General features: G+C 42.5%; 2 protein-coding genes across 7 annotated transcripts in view; one reads left to right on the top strand and one right to left on the bottom strand.

Moving 5' to 3' along the window:
* SPMIP2 (sperm microtubule inner protein 2) overlaps positions 1–19,387 on the top strand; it is a 23,778-nt gene extending 4,391 nt beyond the window's left edge. The window contains exons 2-5 of the mRNA XM_035112063.2: positions 130–353; positions 4,740–4,798; positions 18,269–18,440; positions 19,295–19,387. Of these exons, the coding sequence (XP_034967954.2) occupies positions 130–353; positions 4,740–4,798; positions 18,269–18,440; positions 19,295–19,387 (548 nt within the window). The remainder of the gene's footprint in view (positions 1–129; positions 354–4,739; positions 4,799–18,268; positions 18,441–19,294) is intronic.
* Positions 19,138–24,161, bottom strand: part of FNIP2 (folliculin interacting protein 2) — a 51,681-nt gene continuing 46,657 nt past the window's right edge. For all 6 annotated transcript variants that reach the window (XM_035111553.2, XM_035111557.2, XM_035111551.2 and 3 more), the window contains one exon: positions 19,138–24,161. In XM_035111553.2, the coding sequence (XP_034967444.2) occupies positions 24,083–24,161 (79 nt within the window). In that variant the 3' untranslated portion in view covers positions 19,138–24,082.

Below are 24,161 nucleotides of genomic sequence, written 5' to 3'. Positions count from 1 at the left end.
AAAACAATTCGCAACCGTTTTTAAATACTGAAATGCGTTTAGAGTCAGAATGGGAGTCGCAAATCTAAGATTATGTACCCCATCCTTGCCTTTGTATAACCATATTTTAAAATACTTTCTATTCTCAAGGCCCAGATGGTTTGCGTAATCACAGATCAAGGCTTCCGGAAACCACGCTTTATATAGGAGCAGCAACTGCGCCAGAAGAGGGCACTAGTGAAGCTGGTTACCTGTGGAGACCTGCACCAAGAAATCCTCCTCCATGGTACCACAGGAGTTGCTATGTAGGAGAAATTGGCTGGGGAGTAGGAGAGTTTCATTCTCTCGCCCAGAAAAACAGCCAGCAGTTAATGGTAACTAATCTCCTTATTATTTCAGAATGCCCTCTTATGATGGAGTAGCTGAGGGATAGCTAGCACGGTGCCCTCCAGATGTTTTGGACGGCAGCTTCCATTATCTCTGATCAGTGGCAATGCTGCTGCGGCTGATGTATAGCTGTCAACTCTCCCATTTTTGCGGGAAATCCCTGTATTTAAATCCATTTCCTGCTGTTATCCTGAATGGAAAAATATCCCATAAATCCCCCAGGATTGGCGAGTGCTGCCAAAAATTGCCTCTGCTCATGCCTGGGCATGCACAGAAGCGATTTCTGGTGCCAGACATGCGGACACGGGCAGCCCGGCACCGGAAGTCGCTTCTGCGTATGTCCATGCGCAGAAGCGACTTCTGGTGCCGCGCCGCTGCTGAGCCCTTATTTTCCAGTCCAGAAGTTGACAGCTATGGGCTGATGGGAGTTGCAGTCCACAACTGCAAGGCACCTCATTGGCTACCCCTGGAGCAGCTTCTAGAGACTTAAGCTGCATAATTGTTGTGTGTTAGTTAATTGTAGTGTGTTAGGTTTCCTCATGACTAAATAGCACGGTGATGTTTCTACACAAAAAGACCACGCACAATCATTACTATGATGGGCAAAATAAATCAGCCTGATGTGACAGTTCATCCAGTATTGCTAAAGCTTAACTTGTGTGTAAAGTATATATCATCCACTATAGAAAAGGAAGCCTCACCCAGCTTCAGTGGAAGATGCTGCCGTTTAACATTAAGCATGGTGTCATAATATTGTGGGGTGGGAGTCGCCCCCCCCCAGTCACCCATAGACCAAGTTTGACCAGTCGGCAGGGCTGCCTTCCTGTCAGCCAGCTGGTGCCACATTGACACCAGGCTACCAATTTCCCTATGTCCACACAATTCAAAATCAAATTGTGCCAGCAAACTTTGCAAGCACTGGCGATCACAAGGTATCCTGAATCTCTGGCCTACCTGGCAGCAAGTCAGTATATCAAGTCCCAAATCCGGGATCAATCCATGTGTCCAAAGTCCCATAGAGATCCTGGAGAACCCAAGCTAATGTCCAACAACATGGGCAGATGCAACACTTCAGCTCTGCTTCCCCTTTTGTACCTTTGCATGCTGATTACAGCATCTGGGCTTGATGAGACATGTGACCCCCCACCTGCTCCTAGCCTACTCCAGCTGAGGCATCACAGACCTCCTCCCAGAGTTAGCAAGCCTTACCTGGCCAGCTAGTGAGCTGAGCTGTGGGCCCTTGCCTGCCTCAGACTCCCTGCCTGCTGCTGCCCCCTACGCCTCCAAGTCCGTGTTCATGGAGAGTGAACATGTGTTCTAGCTCTGGTGATGAGTCCTGCTGCTCTGGTTCCTGTGCAATGACCCCCAAACCCTAGCCATTCTTCGGCACCCTGTGAGTACTTCCTTCGCCATTCCCTGCTTGCTCTGGTATGTCCCAGTCTTGGCTACACCCCTCGCCGGGATCCTCTTCCTTCTCCTCGTTGTCCTGCAGAGCTTTGCTGACACTGTTGATCTGCCTCCCAAACCCACTTTTGGCCCAACCACGTCTTTACCTCCTGTCACAGGTGCTGTAGCGGCTACTCTAGAGTAACGACTCTTCCACTCGTTGCCTTTTCATGATTTTATTGGTGCTGAGTATTTACAGTGCAGAGCAGTACTATATACATGATGTCAGTTAGGAGTCAGAACCTCCGAATGGATGTTCGCGCGTTTTCTTCCAGCAAAATAGTCTCGGGATACTGAATCGCCGCCCCCGCCGTTTCCGGCGCAATTCTGGGGTTGATGGGATGGGCCTTCCCCCTCTGCCTCCCACTTCCCGTCTCCCGCTGGGCATGGGCTCCGCTACCTTGCCTGAGCCTCGGACCCCTCTTCCTGAGTCACCGCTTGAGCTTTCCCCTTCCCCGCTGCTACTGGCGCTGGGCGATGAGCTGGTGTGCAGAATAGGAGGGACCTGCCGGTATCTCTTGTCCCTCACACCTCCCCTTTACCTCCCTGCCCTATGGAATGCCCTCCCATCAGATGTTAAAGAGATAAACAACTACCTGACATTTAGAAAACATCTGAAGGCAGCCCTTTTTAGGGAAGCTTTTAATGTGTGACATTTTAATGTATTTTAATCTTTGTTGGAAGCCACCCAGCAGGGCCGTCTCAGGCATGTCAGGCGCCCTGGCGCCGTGGTGCGGAGATTGCTCCGGTGCCCCTGCCCTGGTGGGCGGGCGCAGTGCGGCACGCGGCTCCCCCTGGCGCCCCAGCGCCCTGGCACCCCCGCGCCACTCAGCCTACCCCTAGAGCCGGCCCTGCCGCCCAGAGTGGCTGGGGAAACCCAGCCGGATGGGCGGGGTACAAACAAACAAACAAACAAACAATATGACATCATATATGGCATTGGCATATATGGCATATATGGCAGGTTGGCCTGGTTTTCCTGAAATGGCCTCGCAGACCAAATGGGAAGGTCAGTCAGGTCAAGTTATGCCTGTGGGCTGGAGGTTCCCCTTTGCCAGGATATGCAACAGGGAGCAAACACTTTTAAAAATGTAGGCTGCAATCATACAACCATTTGCCTGGGAGCAACTCAATGATGCTTGCTTCCAAGTAGACATGTATATTGCATAGTCAGCACATATCAGCTGAAAGTATAGTTGAAATGCATAAATTTAAAACTAGGCAGAATTTCAGAATTCCAAATCACTATGGTGGATTTCAACCCTTTTCAAATTCTAGTTTTGTTTTCTTTCTTTCTTTTTTTAAATGAATAACAATGAAAAATAATAAAACCCTCAGAATTAGGAAAATATCATTTGAAGTTTGCAAGAAGCCTCTGGAAGAAATATCATTGAAAATGTTTCTATGCCAAATGTTTCTACGCCAAATGCCGTCCTATCTGGAAGGCTTTTTAGGGTTCATTCCCTCAGCCTCATGCTACAACAGCATAGTTACTGCAGGATGGCAAGAAAACTTGGCATAGCCATCTCTGAATGTGTTAGGACATTGTAAATAATAATAAAAAAATGGAAAGGGTAGGGTAGGTGGATTCTGTTACTGAACCAGGAATCTGATACATGCTTGTTCATCTAGATAATATCTAGAAATTATCTAGCAGACATGTACTATTTCCGATAATTTCTACTGTATTGAGTGGTACTGGACACAATCCTCAAAAATATGATAAGATTAGAAGCATGCCCTTAAGATACAATGGCTACTCTGTGATGATTCCAATAAGATAATTAATTTCATGGTCGACTGTCTCTAACATAGGAAGCTGCCTTAACTCCAAATCAGAAAGTTGGTCCATCCAGCTAAGTATTGTCTACACTTGCTGGCAGCAGTACTCTAGGGTTTCAGGTGTGGGATAGAACCTGCATGCCAAGCAGGAGAGTGCCACAGGGCTGTGAGATAGATAGATAGATAGATGATAGATAGATAGATAGATAGATAGATAGATAGATAGATAGATAGATGGATGTCCTGCTATCTTTTCAACCAAATTCTCCTTCCAGTTTTGAAGCTGCTAGCAGAAGAGATGATAACTGTATTTTTGGACTTAAAGTTGATGCTAATTTGATGGCATCAGCATGGTTTTAAAAGGGAGAGAAAGATTGTGAATTAAAATGTAGATTATTTTTATTCAATAATCCATATTTTGCCATAATTCTTGCATAGCTCTGTAATGCCCTATTCCTCATAACTCAAGATAAAAAAAACCATTGATCACTTCTATGTAAATTTCACACAAGTCAACATTGTTAAAGAAGGATGCAGCTTAGAGACTGGGAACCTGTGGTTCGGCAGATGTGGCTGGACTCCAACTCCAGTCAATCCCAGACAACATGGCCATTAGGGATGATGGGAGTCCACCAGCCTATGGAGGACAATAAGTTCCCCACTCCTGGTTTAAGCATAAAAGCTGAAGCCATCAAACAATACCAATATCAGAAATGGCAGGATAGGAGGTGTATAACCCTCCCAATATTACCGAACTACAAATCCCATCATCCCTAGCATCCTTCCTGAGGCTGGTGGGATTTGGAGTCCCACAACATCTGGAGGGCCACAGGGTCCTGGTCGATAACCCTACAAAAAGGGCAGGGTTTATGGCCCTTTCTCTCACACCCTGGGAATCCTGTGTACCACAGGTGCCCATGACATACTCTGCAACTAGAATCACTATATTGATCCCCAATTAGCCCTGGGTCCCTGTGATATGTACACTATACATATAGACTCAGGCAGATTTGTTTTGCTCTTGATTGCTATGTAACATATCTGCAAATATCAGAATATGGAAAGTGCCCCCCCCCAATAGACAAAGTGTCTTAATAGAGTGTAAACATGCATTGTAAGCATAATAATTCGTTTCTCTTTGACAGCATGAACGATTTCCTCCAGCTGAAGAGTTTGAAATAATAGCTCGATACAGAAATCCCAGGTAGGGTTATTTGAAGGCTGCTGTGGGGTTTTGTTTTTTAATTGCTCTATAAACAATTTCTTTTTACTCTCCTGTACGGACTAACCTACTGTATAAGTGATGGGCAAGATATAAGTAGTACTGTCCATATTATTCACTTTGAATGGAATGGCTTTAATAATTACATCTTGTTATGACTCAATGATGCTAAGTGGCCTTCCAATATGATGACAATACAGTATCTGCAAGTAGGAAGGGCTTTACAATTAATGTTATGCTGAGCAGCTTAAATTACAGTTGGATAGAAAGAATTCAGCAAATGCTGCCCACATGAATCACTCTGTGTATATTAACCTGATGAGAACAGAGATACTTGCCTTCTCGGTTTTCCAGTTTGGCTGTCCACTGTCAAGGCTTAAATATGTTCATATGCTCAGCTGTGCTGCAGGGGAGAGAAAGGAGACAGATTGCCAAGTGCCATTGATTTTGGTGCCAAAACAAGGCCATGATCATCACCAGCAACCAAAATCCTTTCCTATGGAGAAATTAAATATTGCTCAAAGCTCCATCTCAAATCACCTGGGGGTGGTGGTGGAATGAATCCTTTTCTGATAAAACCAAGTAGTCAACACCTCTGATCCGGTGCCTCCCCACCCTTCCCGACTCATTTGAAGTTAAGCAAGAACCTGACTCCCCCAAACTCTGAAGGATATGTATAGGTTCCCTATTTGTTTATGCTTTAGTTCCTCCTGGAGTAGCAGTCAATCATAAACACACACATACACATAACCAAATACATTTTCATATCTGAAGCAGGATAGCAAATATATTATTAATATTATTCACAATGAGACAAGGCACCAGCTCTGGCTGCAATAGTGTGAAGTTCATAAATCCTACTAAAGTGGAAGCAAAATTGTTTGTCGCACATTCCTCCTTCCTTGAGTACTGACTGAGTTCTAGGGGCAGTACTGCAGCAAATCTGCAGGTTGCATTTAGAACGACAACTTCTCACTTGCTTTGCTAAACTGCCAAACATATTCTGGGTATGATGGACTTCCATTTCATGCGGCTCAATGTGGTGCCTTCCATAGTTCTAGTTACAGGTAGGTAGCCGTGTTGGTCTGAGTCGAAGCAAAATAAAAAAATTCCTTCAGTAGCACCTTAAAGACCAACTAAGTTTATATTTTGGTATGAGCTTTCGTGTGCATGCACACTTCTTCAGATACATCTGAAGATACATCTGAAGATACATCTGAAGATACATCTGAAGAAGTGTGCATGCACACGAAAGCTCATACCAAAATATAAACTTAGTTGGTCTTTAAGGTGCTACTGAAGGAATTTTTTTATTTTGCTTCGACTCAGACCAACACGGCTACCTACCTGTAACTATATTCTGGGTATATTAGAACTTGCATACAATTGCTTCTGATACAAAATGACAGTAGCTCAGAAAGATTCCATGAGTGAGGCTGGGCCTCAGTGGAAGCAGGCATACCGCTGGTTGTACAACACGAGCCCTGACTGTGTGCCATGCTTGCAAGCTTTGCTGGCTGCTGTTACTACACCAATTCGTTTGCATCTCCAGCGGTGGAAATTGCTGAAACAAATAAGAATCAGCGCTCTAGTTGTGCACGCCCACACCCTTTCTTCTCTCGACACGCACATTTCCTCCCTAGATGGATCAGATAATAGCCAGTACCTGAGCTCAGACACCCTCCTGCCAATTATTTTTGATGGCATAGGAATATGTGCATACCTCTCTCCGCTGTCATATACCTAAGGTAATGGGGGTTCTTTATGTGGGTTGGGGTGATAGCTCAGAGTTGGTGTGGTGTAGTAGTTAGAGTGTCATGACAGGGAGACTCGGATAAGTACTCTTCCTGTGACTCACTCCTCGTTGTGTCTGGGCTGTGTAGACCCATCTTAAAATCTTGGCTATATGTAACAGCAGCATCTCTGTGATTTTTTTAAAACTTAATATGATCCGTGTATGGTTCTGTTATTGTTTGCATGGTTATGTTTGTACATATGTTGATCATAAATCAATAAAAAAATTTTTTAAGTGTGTCAGTCAAGGACATGGGAGACTAGGGTTCAAATCCCCATTCAGCTATAAAGTCTCAGTGGGTGACCTTGGGCCAGACACTACCTCTCAGTGTAACCTACCCAGCAGGGTTGCTCTGAGGATAAAAGGAGGAAATCCATGCATGCCACTTTGAGCTCCTTAGAGGAAAGGTCAGATATTTTAAAAATGTAACAGGCAAACATGTAGCATGCAGGAGACCCCGAGGTTCTTTTTTTCTGCAGCCAAAGGGCTTTCAGGTACCTGGGGTGGATACAGAAAGACATCTGCTGGAGATGTTGGACAGCACATCAAACCAGACGATGCTGGCTAAAATGGAGCAATGTCCTGACTTCGCGAAAGGCACCTTCATGTTTGTGATTCTTTTCCGCCCAAGAAATAAAAATTAGGGTTCATGAACTGGGACACTGCACAGATTGCCTACTTGACGGATGTGGGAGAGGGGAAGAGGTACCCATTTTATCACCTCACAGATTGGAATATGGGCAAAAACTTAGGAGCTCGATTAAGTCCATGGCTAGTCTTAATACTAAAATTCACAGTGGGTTTAAAAGGTAACTATAGAGATGCATACAATCAGTGAATGGAATGCTTCCCAGATTGAGATTCTGGCTTGGTACATAGTTTAAGATCCTGGCTAGTAAATTGACATTAAATCACAGTTGTCCATTTTGGGTATACTGGGGAAATGCAACTTAAGATAACTGGGATTGACACACCATTAGGGAAGGGAGTAGGTGAGCGAAACTCATCCCTCAATTCTAAGCTATGGTTCAAATATCTGGGAAGCGTATGTATGAACAGAGCCAATGTTAATTAAATTAATATCTCAAAACAGAGCACAAGCCTTTAGAAAAATACCGGTAATGATGTTTATGCCAACAGCACAAAGCACTGATAACCATTTTCAGTGAAATGTTACTGAAGACTTAGTCCTCAGTTCTATAATAAGCTGTGGGAAACATTTCTGGATAATCATATTCCCAGAAAATTAGTCTCCTCTATCATATACCCAAAGTAAATGTGGGCAACAGCCTGCCTAGTTATTCTAAAATGTTTGCTATTGCAATGTATATGTATTTTAAAAGATAAATCAATGTAGTGGTCTAGTTATTGCTACTGAGTTGACAATTGCTACTTTTACATTAGCACAGCAGACGTTTCCCAGCAAATGGATCTTACACCTTTCCCCAGAGCTCCCAAAGCATTTGTTGCTTGCACTATGCTTTTGGCATTCACCACGAGGGAATTCCTAGGCTCTCTTCAGACTGAAACCATGAAAACCAGCACTTCCTTTTTGAGGTTTGACTTCCTCAGAAAGCAGATAGTAACCATAACAGAGCATTTAAAAAAAAAAAAGCAAGTGAAAATACATATATGCAGTAGTGGATTTCTGTGGAATGTTCCAGGGCACTGTGGAGCATTCTGTGACTTTTCCAGTAGAGTCACAGTAGCGATTCCTCTCTGGGACCCTCCTCATATCTTGTTCCTCCTGATGTGTTTAATTGTGGGTTGCCTGTACCAAATGGTCATGCTCTGAGCCATGTTTTACCACACTCCTCCCATGACTTGGCGATCTGAGGGAAGAGGGGTATAGCAGTGCTCACCAAGTGCCAGAGACCAGCCCCTAAAGTACAAAACCGCCATGTGATAAATGTTTGTAAAATTTGTATGTACAGTGGTACCTCAGAAGTTGAATGGAATCCATTCCGGAGGTCTGTTTGGCTTCCAAATTGTTTGGAAACCAAGGCACGGCTTCCGATTGGGTGCAGGAAGCTCCTGCAGCCAACCAGAAGCTGCAGAAACACCGCCTGGTGTTTGGCTTCCAAATAATTTTTGCAAACTGGACCACTCACTTCTGGGTTTGCGGCGTTCGGGAGCCAAAACGGATGAGTACCAAGGCGTTTGACAACCAAGGTACCACTGTACATGGGTAGCTGCCTTTTTTCAAGGCAGACTACTGGTCCATCCAGTTCAGTATTAACAACACTGACTTGCAGCAGCACTCCAGGGTGTCAGCCAAGAGTCTTTCCCTCATCTTTTTAACTGGTGATACTGGTGATTGAACCTGGGACCTTTTTGCAACCAAAGCATGTGTTGTGTCACTGAACTATAGCCCCTTCCATGCAAATATGGGCTCCTGCTCATCGGTTTTCCCCTCAGTTTTTTCACACATTGCTCAGCTGGACTGGAATCCTATTTCCTGCTCTTCTCCCACCAAAACCACAGTGTTTACATTTAAGGTCATATGTAATTCCCGAGCTTCTGGAAACTAAAGCTCATCAAGCCGTGATGGGAAATGAAAGGCACATGCCTCTATCAAAACTAAGCATTCCTGCTGAAACACACAAGAGGACTACGTAGGGTGTGGGTGGTGACACACTTTTGCCCTTTTGAAAATAGCACACACCAGAAAGGAATGTAATCTAAACCAGTAGTTAAACTAGCACAGATGTTACTGGTAACATGTTAGATATATTATTACTACTACTATATTATTTCTGATCAAATGTGAAATTTGGTCTACTTCTGGATTCCCCACAAAGCATAATATTTTCCTAGTTGGATTAGGTAAATTACTGAACTGAAGTCAAGTTCTGGAGGTTTTTCAGAGGGCGACATGACTATTTTTGTTACAGTCCACACAAAGAGAGAACTCCACAACAGTTTCTCACACCCATATAGTATTTGTTCATATTTCAATTGACATATCTTATGACTGACTTCCCAGTTTGTGTTTCAGTTCTTGTTAGCTCCACCCTTGGGCTGCTGTTAAATTTTTCTTTTTCTTCTTGCAGCTTCTACCACCCCTTTGTTGTTTTTGTTAGGGAATACTTTGTGTATTCCACAGAGTGAGCAAGTCAGGTGGGTGGGGTGGGATATAACAATTTCCCTTTCCAAGTCATTCATATTAAGGACAAAAGATATCAGCTGCTTGTTTTTACTTCCCATTAAGTTTGCCAATTCATCTTTTCAAAACAAAGAAGCTTCTTTTCAAACTATAATATGTAGACATCTCTTATGACTACTGTTCCTTTGTGTAACCTGCGTGGCAAGTATACATGCAGTTTCCATGTTTGCACAGGTCGGGAGAAAAGGCGATATTTAGACCACGGGGTTTTGATGCCACTTTGCACATCATGAATTACCAAGAGTTCTCAATTTGTCTAGATTTGGTTTCTGAACTTGGGTCACATCCCACACTTAAAGCACAGGGGCTCCCCGTACCCAAGAAGCATGGAAACAGTAGTTTGCCCCTCACAGAGCTACAGCACCCTTAACAAACTACAGTTCCCAGGATTCTTGGGGAGGAAGCCACTTGTTTGGATGTGTACCTGGCCAGTCTGCATGTGGACAGGATAAGAGTCAGGGCATGGACAAGATAAGAGTCAGGGCAAGAGTCTCTATAACCGTGTTAGAATTCTTCTCATGCATTTGCCCTCTTTTCTGTAGGGAACAGCAGGTTTAAGAGAGGGTATGGGGCTGCATGGGCTGGCTCAGCCTTCAGACACTGTCATGCACAGGTGGGCACATGGGCATAGCCAGGATTTTTGTAAGGCAGGGCAGGCTTTTGTTAGGGTAGGGGGGCATAACTTTGGTTAGTTAAGTATTTTTATGGATTTTTTTATTGATTTAGGGGGGCAGCTGCCTGCCTCCTTGGCTATGCCCATGGTGGGCAGCTTGAGAAAGGGCTCTCCACAAAACTGATGTGCACAGGTAGAACTCCTCCACTGGAGGGCAGGGGTCCTGATTGGTCCAGAGTCTCTCCCTGTCTAGAGAGCCCTTTTCCATGTTATCTGAATGTGTGGAAGGCATGGACATGACAGACATCAGCAGTGCAGGTGGGGCTAGCCTGTGCAATCTCATGGCCTTTCCTATCTTGTGTGTGTGTGTGTGTGTGTGTGTGTGTGTGCCATGTAAGCCTTATCTAAGTGAAGAGGGAAATGCTGTATTTACAACAGGCTGAGTATGTGAAAGTAGCACTTCCTGACATTACTGGGCTGAAGATTCTCTGCTTCAAATTCTAACAGCATGTAGATGAGATAAACGTGTGTTGCACTGCATTTACTGTGGCCATGCTGCCCTGTTGGTAGGTTAAGTTCCATCTCCTCCAGCTTTGATCAGACAGAAGTCACTAACATTTAAAAAAAATGCTATGAAAAAAGGTAGATAAACCAGAGGAGAGCTAAGAATAACTGACATTTCTCTTATCAATTTTTCTTTCTTTGCAAGAACTACGGTAGATCTCTCTCTCTCTCTCTCTCTCTCTCTCTCTCTCTCTCTCTCTCTCTCTCTCTCTCTCTCTCTCTCTCTCTCTCTCTCACACACACACACACACACACACACTATTTGTAGTTGTGCATATGTCTTCATTTGCATAGGCACACTGCAAATGAGGGGATCACCGTATGTAAGAAATACTGTATTATTTTTTCCCTTTACTTTTTATGTTTTGCCTGTCCATTTCTGGCATGGTACTGATCACCAGATCAGGAATGACCACAGAGCCCGTTCAAGTGAAAATACACAAAGGCGCTGAGCAAAGATCACATACCTACTTCGCAACCTTACAGAATGGGACTCTTTTAAACTTTCCTGCTTCTTGGGCAGTTCGAAGCGAATTAAATTGCAGTGCTATTTTTAGAACCATGCTTACATGTTCACTATTAAATAATTTGGGTTTACTGTTGCCAACAGGCTATAAAGCAGGCTGACGAACTGAATCCAATAGGCTGGATCCTTAATTCCTCCATCCCAGCAGGTCCATTTTGACAAAGTGGGCAGCAGCCCTGCCCTCCTCCCAAGGTTAAAAGGGGCTTGCTCTATAGCCGATCAGCAGGCACAGCAAACCACTTTGAAATTCACCTGCAGGCGTAGTTTGGATTGATTTATCTCCTCTGCACATACTGTCTGCTTGAGACCCCACAACCTGAAGGCAGACCTCTTTCCATAGAAGTCTACTAGGCAATAAGAGAGGGGGGCTTTTCAGCAATGCCTCCCTGCCTAAGGAATGCTCTCCCCAAGGAGGCCTGTTTGGTGTCCACTATACACACTTTTATTCCAGGCCTTTTATTCCAGGCCTTTTATTCCACCTTTTATTCCAGGCCTTTAAGTAACTGTCAGTAGGCAAACTAAGGCCTGGGGGCTGGATCCGGCCCAATCGCCTTCTAAACGCAGCCCGCGGATGGTCCAGGAACCAGCGTGTTTTTACACGAGCAAAATGTGTTCTTTTATTTAAAATGCATCTTTGGGTTATTTGTGGGGCATAGGAATTCATTCTCCCCCCCCCAAGGTCTAAGGGACAGTGGACCAGCCCCCTGCTGAAAAAGTTTGCTGACCCCTGTTTTAAACCATCTTAAAATCTTTTATCAACCATTATTTTAATATTGTTCACTGGGATTGTTTTATCTGAGGATGATTTTTATTTACGCATGTGTCTATGCTTGCAAGATGGATTCTGTTGTTAATTGTTGACTTGTGTAGTTTAGTCATGTTTTATATTTGGTACAGTACTTGTTATATTGTATGCTGTTTATTGGTTTTAAAGTGTAAGTCACTTACCGGCTTTTCTCCATGGGCAACCCAAATTTATTAAATAGCAGCAGTATATATATTAATATGGCAGATGGTATTCGTGAGCAATGCATGCAATTAAGCAAATCTCTAAAGAGAATTGATTGCAGCAATCTATTTATTAAATTTATATCCCACCATCCCTCCCAAAGGATCCCATGGCAAAATGTTGAAGTAGTGTTTTGTTTTGTTTTTAAAAAGAAATTCTTCTAACATCTGCAAGTCTTTGAGTTCTTAAACTGCGCTGTGACATATTGAGACTGATTGGGTGGAGAAATTTGTTGTTTTGCTTCCTGCATGTATGGATAACCAGATGGATGAGGGTTGGGTGTTGTTGTGGGGTTTGGGTTTTTTTTTTTTGCATTCTGCTAAACAAAGTGGCATGTGCTGTGTTACTCCATCTTTCAGTGTGTGAGCTTTTCTTCCACATTAATTCATTATTGTAAAATTGCTATCAGAATGTGTTACTGCATTTCATGTTTCGAACAGCTTAAGACGAGGCAATGAGACAAATAGAACATTCTGTTTTCCTTCTGCAAATGGGCTGAATAGTACACGTAGTACACTCCCACTTAGAAGCACATTTAGGGCCAGATTTGTACCTTCCCTTTCATTGCTCACTGAGATTGAAATCTTGCACATAGGGTTCTTTACTACAGACAGGCATCAAAGTGTGGGTAGGGCCTGGCAATCTGCCCAGTGTCCAGTGCTGAGGATGGGATCCCACACCTGACCAATCACATGAAGCTGGTGATGGTTTGCCCTTAAATCAGGATTGAAAACCAGGATCAAACTGCAGTATACTATCCTGGTTTGAGCAGAACCATGGCTTCTGCTGACCACGATCAGAAGCCTTCGGTCTCAAAATGAGCAAACACATGAGAGCATGACAAAGAGAGCGTGACACTTTCCCTCACATCTCAGACCTACCAGCTATAAGCCCCTGCATCCAGGTGCTATTAAATGTTTCATGGTGGAAGGGAGCTTATATTTATCATGGGAGGAAAGCTTTGATGGGTGATTTTTCAGTGGGACTGCAGTGAGCAAAGGAGGATTAATCCCCACTTCTCATACACCACGGTCCTGATCGTGCTCCTGTGGCTACAGTTAAATTAATAGCTAGGTAAAGGTAAAGGGACCCCTGACCATTAGGTCCAGTCGTGACCGACTCTGGGGTTGCGCGCTCATCTCACATTATTGGCCAAGGGAGCCGGCGTATAGCTTCCAGGTCATGTGGCCAGCATGACAAAGCCGCTTCTGGCAAACCAGAGCAGTGCACGGAAACGCCGTTTACCTTCCCGCTGTAGCGGTACCTATTTATCTACTTGCATTTTGACGTGCTTTCGAACTGCTAGGTTGGCAGGAGCTGGGACCGAGCAACAGGAGCTCACCCCATCACAGGGATTCGAACCGCCGACCTTCTGATCAGCAAGCCCTAGGCTCAGTGGTTTAACCACAGCGCCACCTGGGTCCTAAATTAATAGCTATAGTTTAACAAATAGTGTGCTCTTCTGCCCTTCAACATTGTTTCCATTGCATGGAATACCTTACACAGGTAAATGCTTTTCAGAGGCATCAACCTTTGTTGCCTTTCATGTTCCCAAAAGCTGCCAAAAGAGCAAAGCTGCTCTGAAGTTACACAAGATGGCAATTAATTGTCACAGGCTAACAGCATTGATGTAATTAAGGTAAAACAGAAAAGAATTACAGTGTTTGTTAACAAGAAAAAACAGCTGCCTTTGCTACTTCCATAACACTGGCAGAACTTTTTGTTTCATTTTGTCACACACACACACACACACACACACACACACACACACACTCTTTCCTACAGCACTATAAAAGGCTACAAAACAGGCAGGAAATTGAAACATTCAGAGAGGAATGTCCTCAGGAAATACGGTTGCTGTGAATATGTCAACACAGCCACTTAATATAAGCCTATCTAAAAATGTTTTTTGCCATAATTACTATTTACCTCCCTTTGCATGTGCATTATGGAGATATCCCAACTCCACCAGTGGCAAGGACAGTACAGGAATGTCTCCTTGCTGCATTTATTAGTCATGTAAACACAGAGTAGCTATTTTCAGTTTCCCCTGGCGGAACAAGCTACCTGGAGTTTATAGGAATCATTAATGCTGTTAGTAGAACATCAGTAGTAATTAAAGTCCCTTCCAAACAGGACTTAGCAATAAATATAAAGTTCTTTATCTCCCAACCCTTGTAATGCTAGAACCAGATAATGAAATATGCCAGTGCAACAGTTGTGATTATCTACTTCTATTGCAGTGAGTTAAGGACCAGCAGTGAATAAAAATTAAAAGAAGTTGCCAGTCCATTAACTCCTCTGACCATGACAGGATTTTTACCTAGGAGTCCCTGGTGCAGAGGCCTTATTTCCCCACCTCCACCCCAACCCTTTTGGAAGCTGCTTTGAAGAGGAAAATAGGATTTGCTTAGGTTGCATTACCTCAGAGTAATTTGAAGCCCAGCTGGAATCCGTAAGTAGCAATCAGCATTGTGCCTGTGACATCACCATGGCACTGAGACATCCCTTCTCTGCAAACAACCGCCCACCCCAGTCTAGGGCAGCGTAAATGTCATTTGTCAGTGTAGGAAGTCATTAACACAGACACACGCCACAAAAGTGCAACCTTAGCTTTTGCAGACGATCCCCACCTGAGTGCAAGGTCGGGCTTCTCAGATGCAAAGAAAAATAAAATGCATACACAGAATGCCAATCCCCACCCCTAATAAGTCCCATTAAACATCTCAGTTAAATGATAATTAACTTTAGTCAGCATCATACTGGGGCATGGTGTGCTCTCCCTTCATCCCCCTCCTTCAGAAGTAGGACGAAGATTAGCTGCAGGAGATAAATGTCTTCAATATACTTATACATGGCTTATTTTTAATACCTAACAAGCCTCGGAAAGCTATAATTCCCCCCAAACCTTCGCTAGTACGGTATTTTGCTATGAAAATTCACCAGTTGGATTTAAGGCAAATGAGAGTCAGTTTCCACAACCACCAATAATTATTTCTTACCATGTCATGAGGGGTTATTACCTCATGCCTTTCCTACATATAATGTTCACCATATAACGTTCCTACATATAACGTTCACTGGCCCAAGACATTTCAGCACCTGAGGCGAACCACAAAATGACATTTTCTCCAATCAGCAGGGAAGAAAGGGTGAGTGAAGAGCAATATCAGGAATGGGAAGGGAATAAAGATCTACACCGGGAACAAGGGTGGGAACAAGAGACCAGTAGCGCCTCCTATTCACTAAGAGGCCGCTGTGACGGCATCAGCCTTGTGGGAGTCAGATCTGGCTTCTAAGTAGAATGCTGCAGCTGTTGTTGCCACTGTGGCAGCAGCTGGCGCCCCATTCCTTAGAGGCTGGATCTGCGGCCTGTGGATTCTGCCCCCTGAGGCAGTCACCTCACCTTGCCTCATGCATGGGCCGGGGCTGATCTCATTACGTTTACTTCAAATATGTAGTAGTGGTTTCTTTCTTTCTTTTTGTTTTTGTTTAAAAAGCAAATAGTATATGCAGGGTTTTTTATATATATAATTATGGAGATTGGAGCACATGAGTAAAGGAAATTTAATTCTTTTGTCCCTTGCTGTAGTCATGAGGAAAATCCTCCTTTGAAGCTGGTATTTGTGAGGGTAGGGGAGGACAGAACCCCTCATTGCTCAGTATTCACATTCCATCCAAAGGATTATTTATTGTTGTTGCTGTTTATTAAATCTGTATACCACCCTATTGTCATAGATCTCAGGGTGGTTCACAACATAAAATAACAATATAAAAAGACGAAATACATAATAAAAACAAAGACAACCCAAGTAACTACATGAAATAGGTACTCCTCCATCCCTGCTATAAATAGCTTTTATTACCCCATTCAACACCTATTTTTTTCTAGTGTGTAATACAATTCATCCCAAATAATAACCATAGTTCAATGGTGATGAAAACGTTAGGCTGCAACAGCTTTTAACCAGGGGGAGTTTTTACATTTCCTCTTTATCAGCATATGTATGACTTCTAATATACCATAACTAATATACCTATAACTAATATACATAACTAATATACCTATTTACAGTCATAAATCTACAATTCTGTTTGTGAAATAATCTGTCACACATTCAAGTCCACGTATTATAAGGGCTTGCACCAAAGACTTATTGGGAATGGCGAGTTTTGAGGAGGGGGTTTTAGGAAGAGCAGTCAGCTCAAAGAGGTATTCTAGGAGACAGTTCCTGACTTAACAGTAGGAGAGACTGCATGGAGTCATTTCAGAGGGAGTAGGACAGTCGAGGATGATGGAGCCAGGTGAGCTGGATGAGCAATTTACTTAAAGTTATACAAATTTGTGTGTTATATATTATCCCTTGTAGAAATCAAGGCCCAGTCAAAGGTGTCAGCACCTGAGAATCATAAAGGCATGCTTCTAGTCCTTAAAACTGAAAATGTACCCCTGAGTGAAGCCTAGTTAAAATTTCTTAAGAAATAAAGGAGTGAAGTACAGCAGAAACTGAATGACAGAAAATAGATGCAAACCTCCTTAATTTACATAAATGTCTACACATTGCAAATTTTCATTTTTTCTTGGCACATTGTAAAGTGCAGGATGCACATATTGATAATGAGCAGAGCCGTCTGGAACAGAGGATATCAGAAGTGGGCACCTTCCATGTTATCAGTATTACCTTCCTTAATAATAAAGAGTGCAATCAAAATTTACCACATGCTTTGATTGAAATTTGGTAGGGCCACTGCTGTGCTTTGGCCCCTGTGGGAGGGCAGTTCCAGTCCCTTGGGTAAGTCAGCAGGCCATTCCTGGACACAGAGGTATTTTAATAGCTGGAGATCTTGTAACAATAGATGTAATGGACAAGAAGTATATTGCTCCACAGCCCTAACACCATGCCATTGCACCCCATAGCACAAATACAATATAAACATTGCACAGGCCTAGAGGAACATTTCCACTGAATTTACCTCATGAAGTGGTTAAAAGAGAGTGGATGTTCACCCAAGTGCCATTATGCCATTAGACCAGTTTGTTAGCTAGAGGAACTATTCCAAAAAGGCAGAGTTAGTGCTTTTGTTCTCTATTATGGGGTTTTAAGAACGTGACCTGAGGGCATTCTCCAAACCTTTTACAGTTCCCACCCCACAGCCGTCTTTGAAGGCATATATGTAAGCTAAAACTAATTCTCTAAGGGAATATTCTTGAACACTATTATTTCTCATTAGGGTCAGGGATGGCAAGAGGCCTGTTTGGGCAGAATATGTGAACCTTCAGCTTTAACCTGGTATAAGATGCCAAATGTTTGGGAGACATTCTCACACACTTCTGGCCTCTTTCCGCTCATCTGTGACATGATCTGATGTGCTGGCTTTCCACTGCTTCGAAATGGAGGGTGGGAAGGTTTTTTTTATCACCCCAAGTCCGTTGCTACCAGGCAGTACTGCTGTTAATGGCATCTAAAAGGAAAACAAATTACGCTAGGCAGTGGTTTGAATGGGTGAGATTTCTGTCCCCCGACAGTGCTCGGTTTGTGTGGTGAGAATTGGAATTCATTTTTAAAAGGTGAGGCAAACTTGACAGGGCAAAAGTTAAAAGAGGCATTAAGGGATAAAACCAGCCTCCCTTGACCCAGATGTCAACATTGTACCATGCAGTTTCAATATCTATATTTTTATTTAATTATATTTTCTACCCAGCCGCATTGTATCATGTCAAAAGGTTTCTAGCATGTTCTTTCTTGCGTGCTGACATCATTTTTTTTCTGAATTATAGTTTGAGCATGTATCCTGCCCCTGATCCAGAATACTTGGGTTGGGCAGACGACCCAAACTATCCTCCTCCTATGATGACCTTGGATGGATCAGAAACATCACCTCATCAAATGGAGGTAGGTTTGGTTACGGGTTTCTTCTCTTATCATATAGGGAGTTCTACAAGTAGTAAGGTAAAGGGACCCCTGACCATTAGGTCCAGTCGTGGCCGACTCTGGGGTTGCGCGCTCATCTCGCATTATTGGCCGAGGGAGCCGGCGTATAGCTTCCAGGTCATGTGGCCAGCATGACAAAGCCACTTCTGGCAAACCAGAGCAGCACATGGAAATGCCGTTTACCTTCCCACTGTAGCGGTTCCTATTTATCTACTTGCATTTTGACGTGCTTTCGAACTGCTAGGTTGGCAGGAGCTGGGACCAAGCAACGGGAGCTCACCCTATCACGGGGATTCAAACCGCCGACCTTCCGATCAGCAAGCCCTAGGCTCAGTGGTTTAACCACAGCGCCACCTGGGTCCCTTCTACAAGTAGAGCAGATGCCAAAAACCATTCAGCAATTAAAAAATAATCACATCAAGTCAAGGGATGCATCTCAACAAGATCTGAAATCAACCAGACTTACTCCTGAGTAAATATGCATAGGACTCCACTATTGTTGTTGGTGGCATCCTTCTTGTCTCGAGACAATGGAGTGAGCGTCCAGGGGTGAAGTCAAACCGCTGTATTAGCAGGGCACTGATCTCCCCAGGGCACAAGCCTGTGCAGCGTGTATGGAGGTGCTGGGCTGCCTAGACAACAAGACCGCCTCACTACCCAAAGTAGAACAATATGCTTGGGCATCAGCAGTTGCTGCAAGGAGGCATACAAGGTGCCATCCAACAGTCTTAGGGATTCCACTCCGGATTTATGTAGCATTTATTCCTTAGCCTTTTCTTCTCCCCAAAGATATCCCACAAGTGTCACATTTAAATGCACCCTGCTTAAATTAGTTTCTTTATTACAGGACTGACTGTTTATTCTTGGTATAGGAACTTCTTGTTAGCGTCAGCATAGAGGACTCCCCCTGCCTAAAGGACTTTTGGCAGATTGTTGTAGCACTGAATACAAGAAATCCAATTTAGCTGAGATTACATTTATTTTTAAAGACTTGACAGGCAGTCTCTCCTAAGCTTCCATGTACTATCTTGACCTTGATGAATTCCTGGCTATATGCAATTCATTACCTTCAGCTATCTCTTATAAGACAACTTCCTCAGTCCTGAGACTCAGCAAGAGAGACAAGTGCCTATGACTTGACATGTTTTACAGGGTAGTTTGCCAGCATGCAGATTACCAACATGTGGTCATTAAGCTAATTTTGTGTGGTACTAGAAGTAGGTCAATGCTTTGTACTTTGCATGCTTGCCAATCCAATCAGCCACCAGGCTCTCCCCCACCAACACACACAACTATTCCATTTTGCATATTTTAGTTCCACTCAGTCAATCTTCTTTCATGGATAAAAGTAAACATGCATTAATAGCTAAAAACCTGATCCCACTCAACACCTCTTTTATTTATTTGAATTCCTGAGCTTAAACTGTAATTCTTGCAAGTAGTTGCTTTTATGTGTACAATCAGGACATTTCTATTTTGATTGTCTCTTGCTGCATTTAAAATACCCTTATGTTTGAAAAGCAAGCAAGGGGTCATTGCATAAATTAGATTTGTTTATTTTTAAATGGTACTCATCAAAGCGCAGAGGATTTTAATGTTTAAACCATCGTATTATCTACCCACCATAATTTTGTTTTTGAATTTTGCTTTAAAGAAAAACAACAACGCTCACTTGGCAAATGGCCATAGTACATGTTGCTGTAGGTGATCACAGAGTGTTCTCTTGCAAGGTTGCATTCTCAGAATAAGTCATGCAATGGATGGTGACTGATAAAAGATGTGGCTGAATATTTGCCCCAAGAAAAATCCAAACAATTTAGTAAGAAGGCCACATGTAGTTAGTTATACACCTGGATACCTGTGTGAACACCATGATTTATTCAGATTAAAATGTTTGAGAGCTGGGCACATTCAGAAACTACATGGTACAACCCTTTCTAGACTGTACCACTTAAACTTTGGAAGTAGGGATTTAAATGTGACACACACACAAAAAAAATATCATTCCACATAGAAGAATAACAAAGCAATGAGAAGGCTATGTGATAATTTGTATTATCGGGTTGTTGTTATTATTTTGATTATGTATTTTGTGGTTTTATATTCTGATTTTATCCTGTGAACCGCCCTGAGACCTGCAGATATAGGGTGGTATATAAATTCTAATAATAATAATCATCCACCTTTTCCCCAGAACCAGGACTCGAGGTGGCACACAAAAACTGAAACACAAGTAAAACACAGATAGCGAAAAACATATAAAAGATAAGTTAAAAAGCAACTAAACTGTAACAGAATTAAAATGATGTAAAAAGATTTATTAAAATGCAGATAGCAAAAATAGCGCAACACTATTAAAAAGCCCTTTCTTTAGAAGCAGCCAGTTCCCCCAAGCCTGCTAGAATAAGAGAGTCCTCAGCAGCTGGTGGAAAGACAGCGAGGAGGGAAGCCCAGTCTAGAAGTCTGGGAGCAACTATTGAGAAGGCCCTCTCCCATGTCCTCACCAAACTTTTTTCCATGCAAAATTTTCCACAGGCAGGGCAGATATATTTCAGAGGGACAATATTCAAAATACTTGATCCAGCTGCAGTTTGAAGTGGTGTGGTCTTGGAAAACACTGTACCCTGTGGTTTTTCTGAGCATGACACACAGCCCAGTCCTTTGCTGATCAGAGCTTACCCCTTCGACTAGATCCTCAAGTACCATTCTGGCTTCTGGCCCTTGAGAAGATTCAATGTGCATGCCAGCAAACTTAAGAGCTAGTAGGAACATGTAGAAGAGCCTTGGCTAAGGATATATTTCTTAATAAATACTAACTTCCTTCACACAATTCAGGTTTACAGAAAACATCAGGAAATATTCTGTAAGACAGAGTACTCCCATTTGTTAGACATTAGCAAAGTGTGAAGACCCCTCTGCAAAATTTTGCTAAACATCTGAGACTATGAACACCTGATTATAATATTTCGAACTGTTTCTTTTGGTTTTGAATATGTGACTCAGTAAAGACAATATTGTCAAAGAGAGATTTATGCAATCCACTAATGAAGTGGTTTTCTACAATTTTATTGCACCAATGCCACAAAGAAATTGACAAATGATACTGTACATTTACAGCCCAAATTAAGAAGTTTCCACAGTTTGACATTAGCAGCTGGTCAATAAAAAAACCCCAAACACTATTTGCTTTTCTCTCTCGGAACACATACTTGCAGCAACACACACACACACCCTTCTCCTAGTACGGTATATGTTACTTCATCTGTTCCAGGTAACATGCTTTATTAAATAAGCTTGCTACACTTAAAATATGGTCCATATGAATCAGAAGGAATTTGCTCCTGCTTAGGAAACAAACAAAGAAGTAGACATGTTTGGAGGGGAGGAGAGCAGAATACTATTAACACAGCATGAAAAATAAAAAGTTTTGGAATCTTGAAGATTTCAGACAAGATTCCTTTCTCATAGCCACTTTCACTGGTTCTCAGGTACATTCACATTACTTTAAAAACTATTAAAAATATCAGAACTAAAGCATGCTTATGATAAAAAGGTAGCTATTGACTGTCACCAGTGCAGTTTTTGTCCTCTCAAATGCTACAGCACAATCTTTCAGAAAATTCATGACATGTACAACTTTTAAGTTGCCCCCTACTGGCAGCTTAATTCTGTCAACTGAGGTAGTTTTTTTAAATGGAAGGATAAAACACATCGTTTTTTCTTAAATATAGAATGAAGCTACTTTTTCTAAAAGGATACAATTGTTAAAGATCTGCATGGTTCTTATAAAGGGGGAAAAGTATATTATGATTTTTATTCTGAGATAAAAGCAAGGGTTGTTAATTAATTTGATTCCTTGACCATGATTTAAGCACAAGAAAAGTATCTTTAACCCTTGCCTTTGTGGTCTTCTCTGTCAAAAACTGGGCTTCATTCATTTGGAAGGGAAGGTTTCAGAGGAAAATTGATTTTTTTTTTAGCTAATTTGCAATAGAAAGAAAGGCAGGGAACAGAATAAAGCTGCTATGGATAACTACTAGCTTCTATAACAGGAATGACCGTATGATTAAGTGTTGTCATGGAAGTATTGGCAAGGATGAATAAGCAATGAGAGAAAATGGAAAATCTGACAAGCCCCAGAAAAAGAAAATTATTAAATCGGTATTTGGACAAACATTGCATCCAATTGCCAACACTGCTTGGGTCAGTTGCCAAATATGACAAAACTTCTTTTTACTTCCATTTAGCACTTTCAGTCCAACATGAGAGATTGCACAATGTGCCAATCGGGAGCCTTTCAAAAAAATTGTAAGTAGTTTTTGCTCTTTCTTACTCTAATTTCACACAGTCACCTGCAGAACTTGGAAGTTAAAATGAAGTCACATTTATACTGAGCCTTCTGAAAAAGCCCTAGGTATAGGGATTGAAACCAAGACAAATACGGTCCTATGTGTACAGTTGTATAGCAACATAGAAAATTGAGAGAGAGCTCATGTTACTAACTTCCCATTTAAAACCACATACCTTTCTCTTTTAGAATTAAGACATACAAGAGAGGAAGGCACCAAGAGGCTAGTGCAAAACATTCTGTGGGATCGCTTCAGACACTTGAGAATTATAATGAATTGCTGTCACTGTTACCATGACCACCTTCCCCTCGCGATATCGTCTCTGGGATTTCTTCTGCATGTTTCATCCATCCACTTAAAGAAGTTGATCCTGCTTCTGCAGTGTGCTAAAGAGGGATCCCTTATTCATGGGACAACAGATAAGAGTTTTAAAACAAGCTATCCAGAGTTGATGTTAATGGGTGCTTTTAATGCTAGTCCTACACAAAGTAGACTCAGTGAAATGAACTGACATGACTAAAACAGGTTCATTCATTTCAGTGTTTCTAACCCAAGCAGGACTAGGATGGATACAAACCTATGTTCATGATTGTATCGGTTCTTAAGGTTCAAACATGAGCTTTTTTGAGCTGGTTGTACATATGTTAGGATGCTCTCAACCTGTAAGACCAGAAAACTGGAAATTCAAGACATGACATTTGCAACAAGGTAAGTTTGCAATAGAGATTACTACTACTTTCTCCCATTTTCATCTAGCTGTGATGCAGATCCAAAGCTTCCGCCTCCGCCAAGAACAACCAAAAACAACACTGCCGCTCTCGTGCTGCTTTGTCCATTTTAAGAGCCAATCAGCCACAGAACAAGATTGTGGTAGCTAACTTCCAACTTCTTGTTCCACGGAGGTTTGATGCGCTAACAAAAGAGAATGGGAATGCAGATTTGCTTACTGCTCCCCATTTGGGTGGGTGGGAAATCAGAACAAGACAATAATAGTAAGGAAACCATACTTCTTTTGTTTGGCTGAAAACTATGTATAAGTAGGGAATCCTCCAATAGTGTTTAATCCTTTTGTCCATTAAAATACAATGATGCATTCTTGATTGGTTTACTCCAAAAACAGTAAAAAAACCCTGAATGTCTTTTATATTATGTAAACTGAAATTCCGCTGGTAAGCGTCCAGACAAAATGCAGAAGAGGAAAAGTGACAGAATGGCCCTCTGTTCCGCCATCTCTTCATGTTTGCTCTCTTCTTCACACACCCATCCCATCTGCTTTACTTTGCTAGGGAGTTGTGATTTCAGCTTTTAAGCTTAGAGGAGTATCTGAGCAACATACGGAGAATGGGTACTTGCTATAGCAGCCAACAGCGGCAAATCGTTGGATTCAATC

This window comes from Zootoca vivipara, chromosome 9 (assembly GCF_963506605.1).
Source record: "Zootoca vivipara chromosome 9, rZooViv1.1, whole genome shotgun sequence".
NCBI lineage: Eukaryota > Metazoa > Chordata > Lepidosauria > Squamata > Lacertidae > Zootoca > Zootoca vivipara.
The sequence above is the reverse complement of the archived record's forward strand: the minus strand, read 5'-3'. Positions and strand labels throughout refer to the sequence as shown.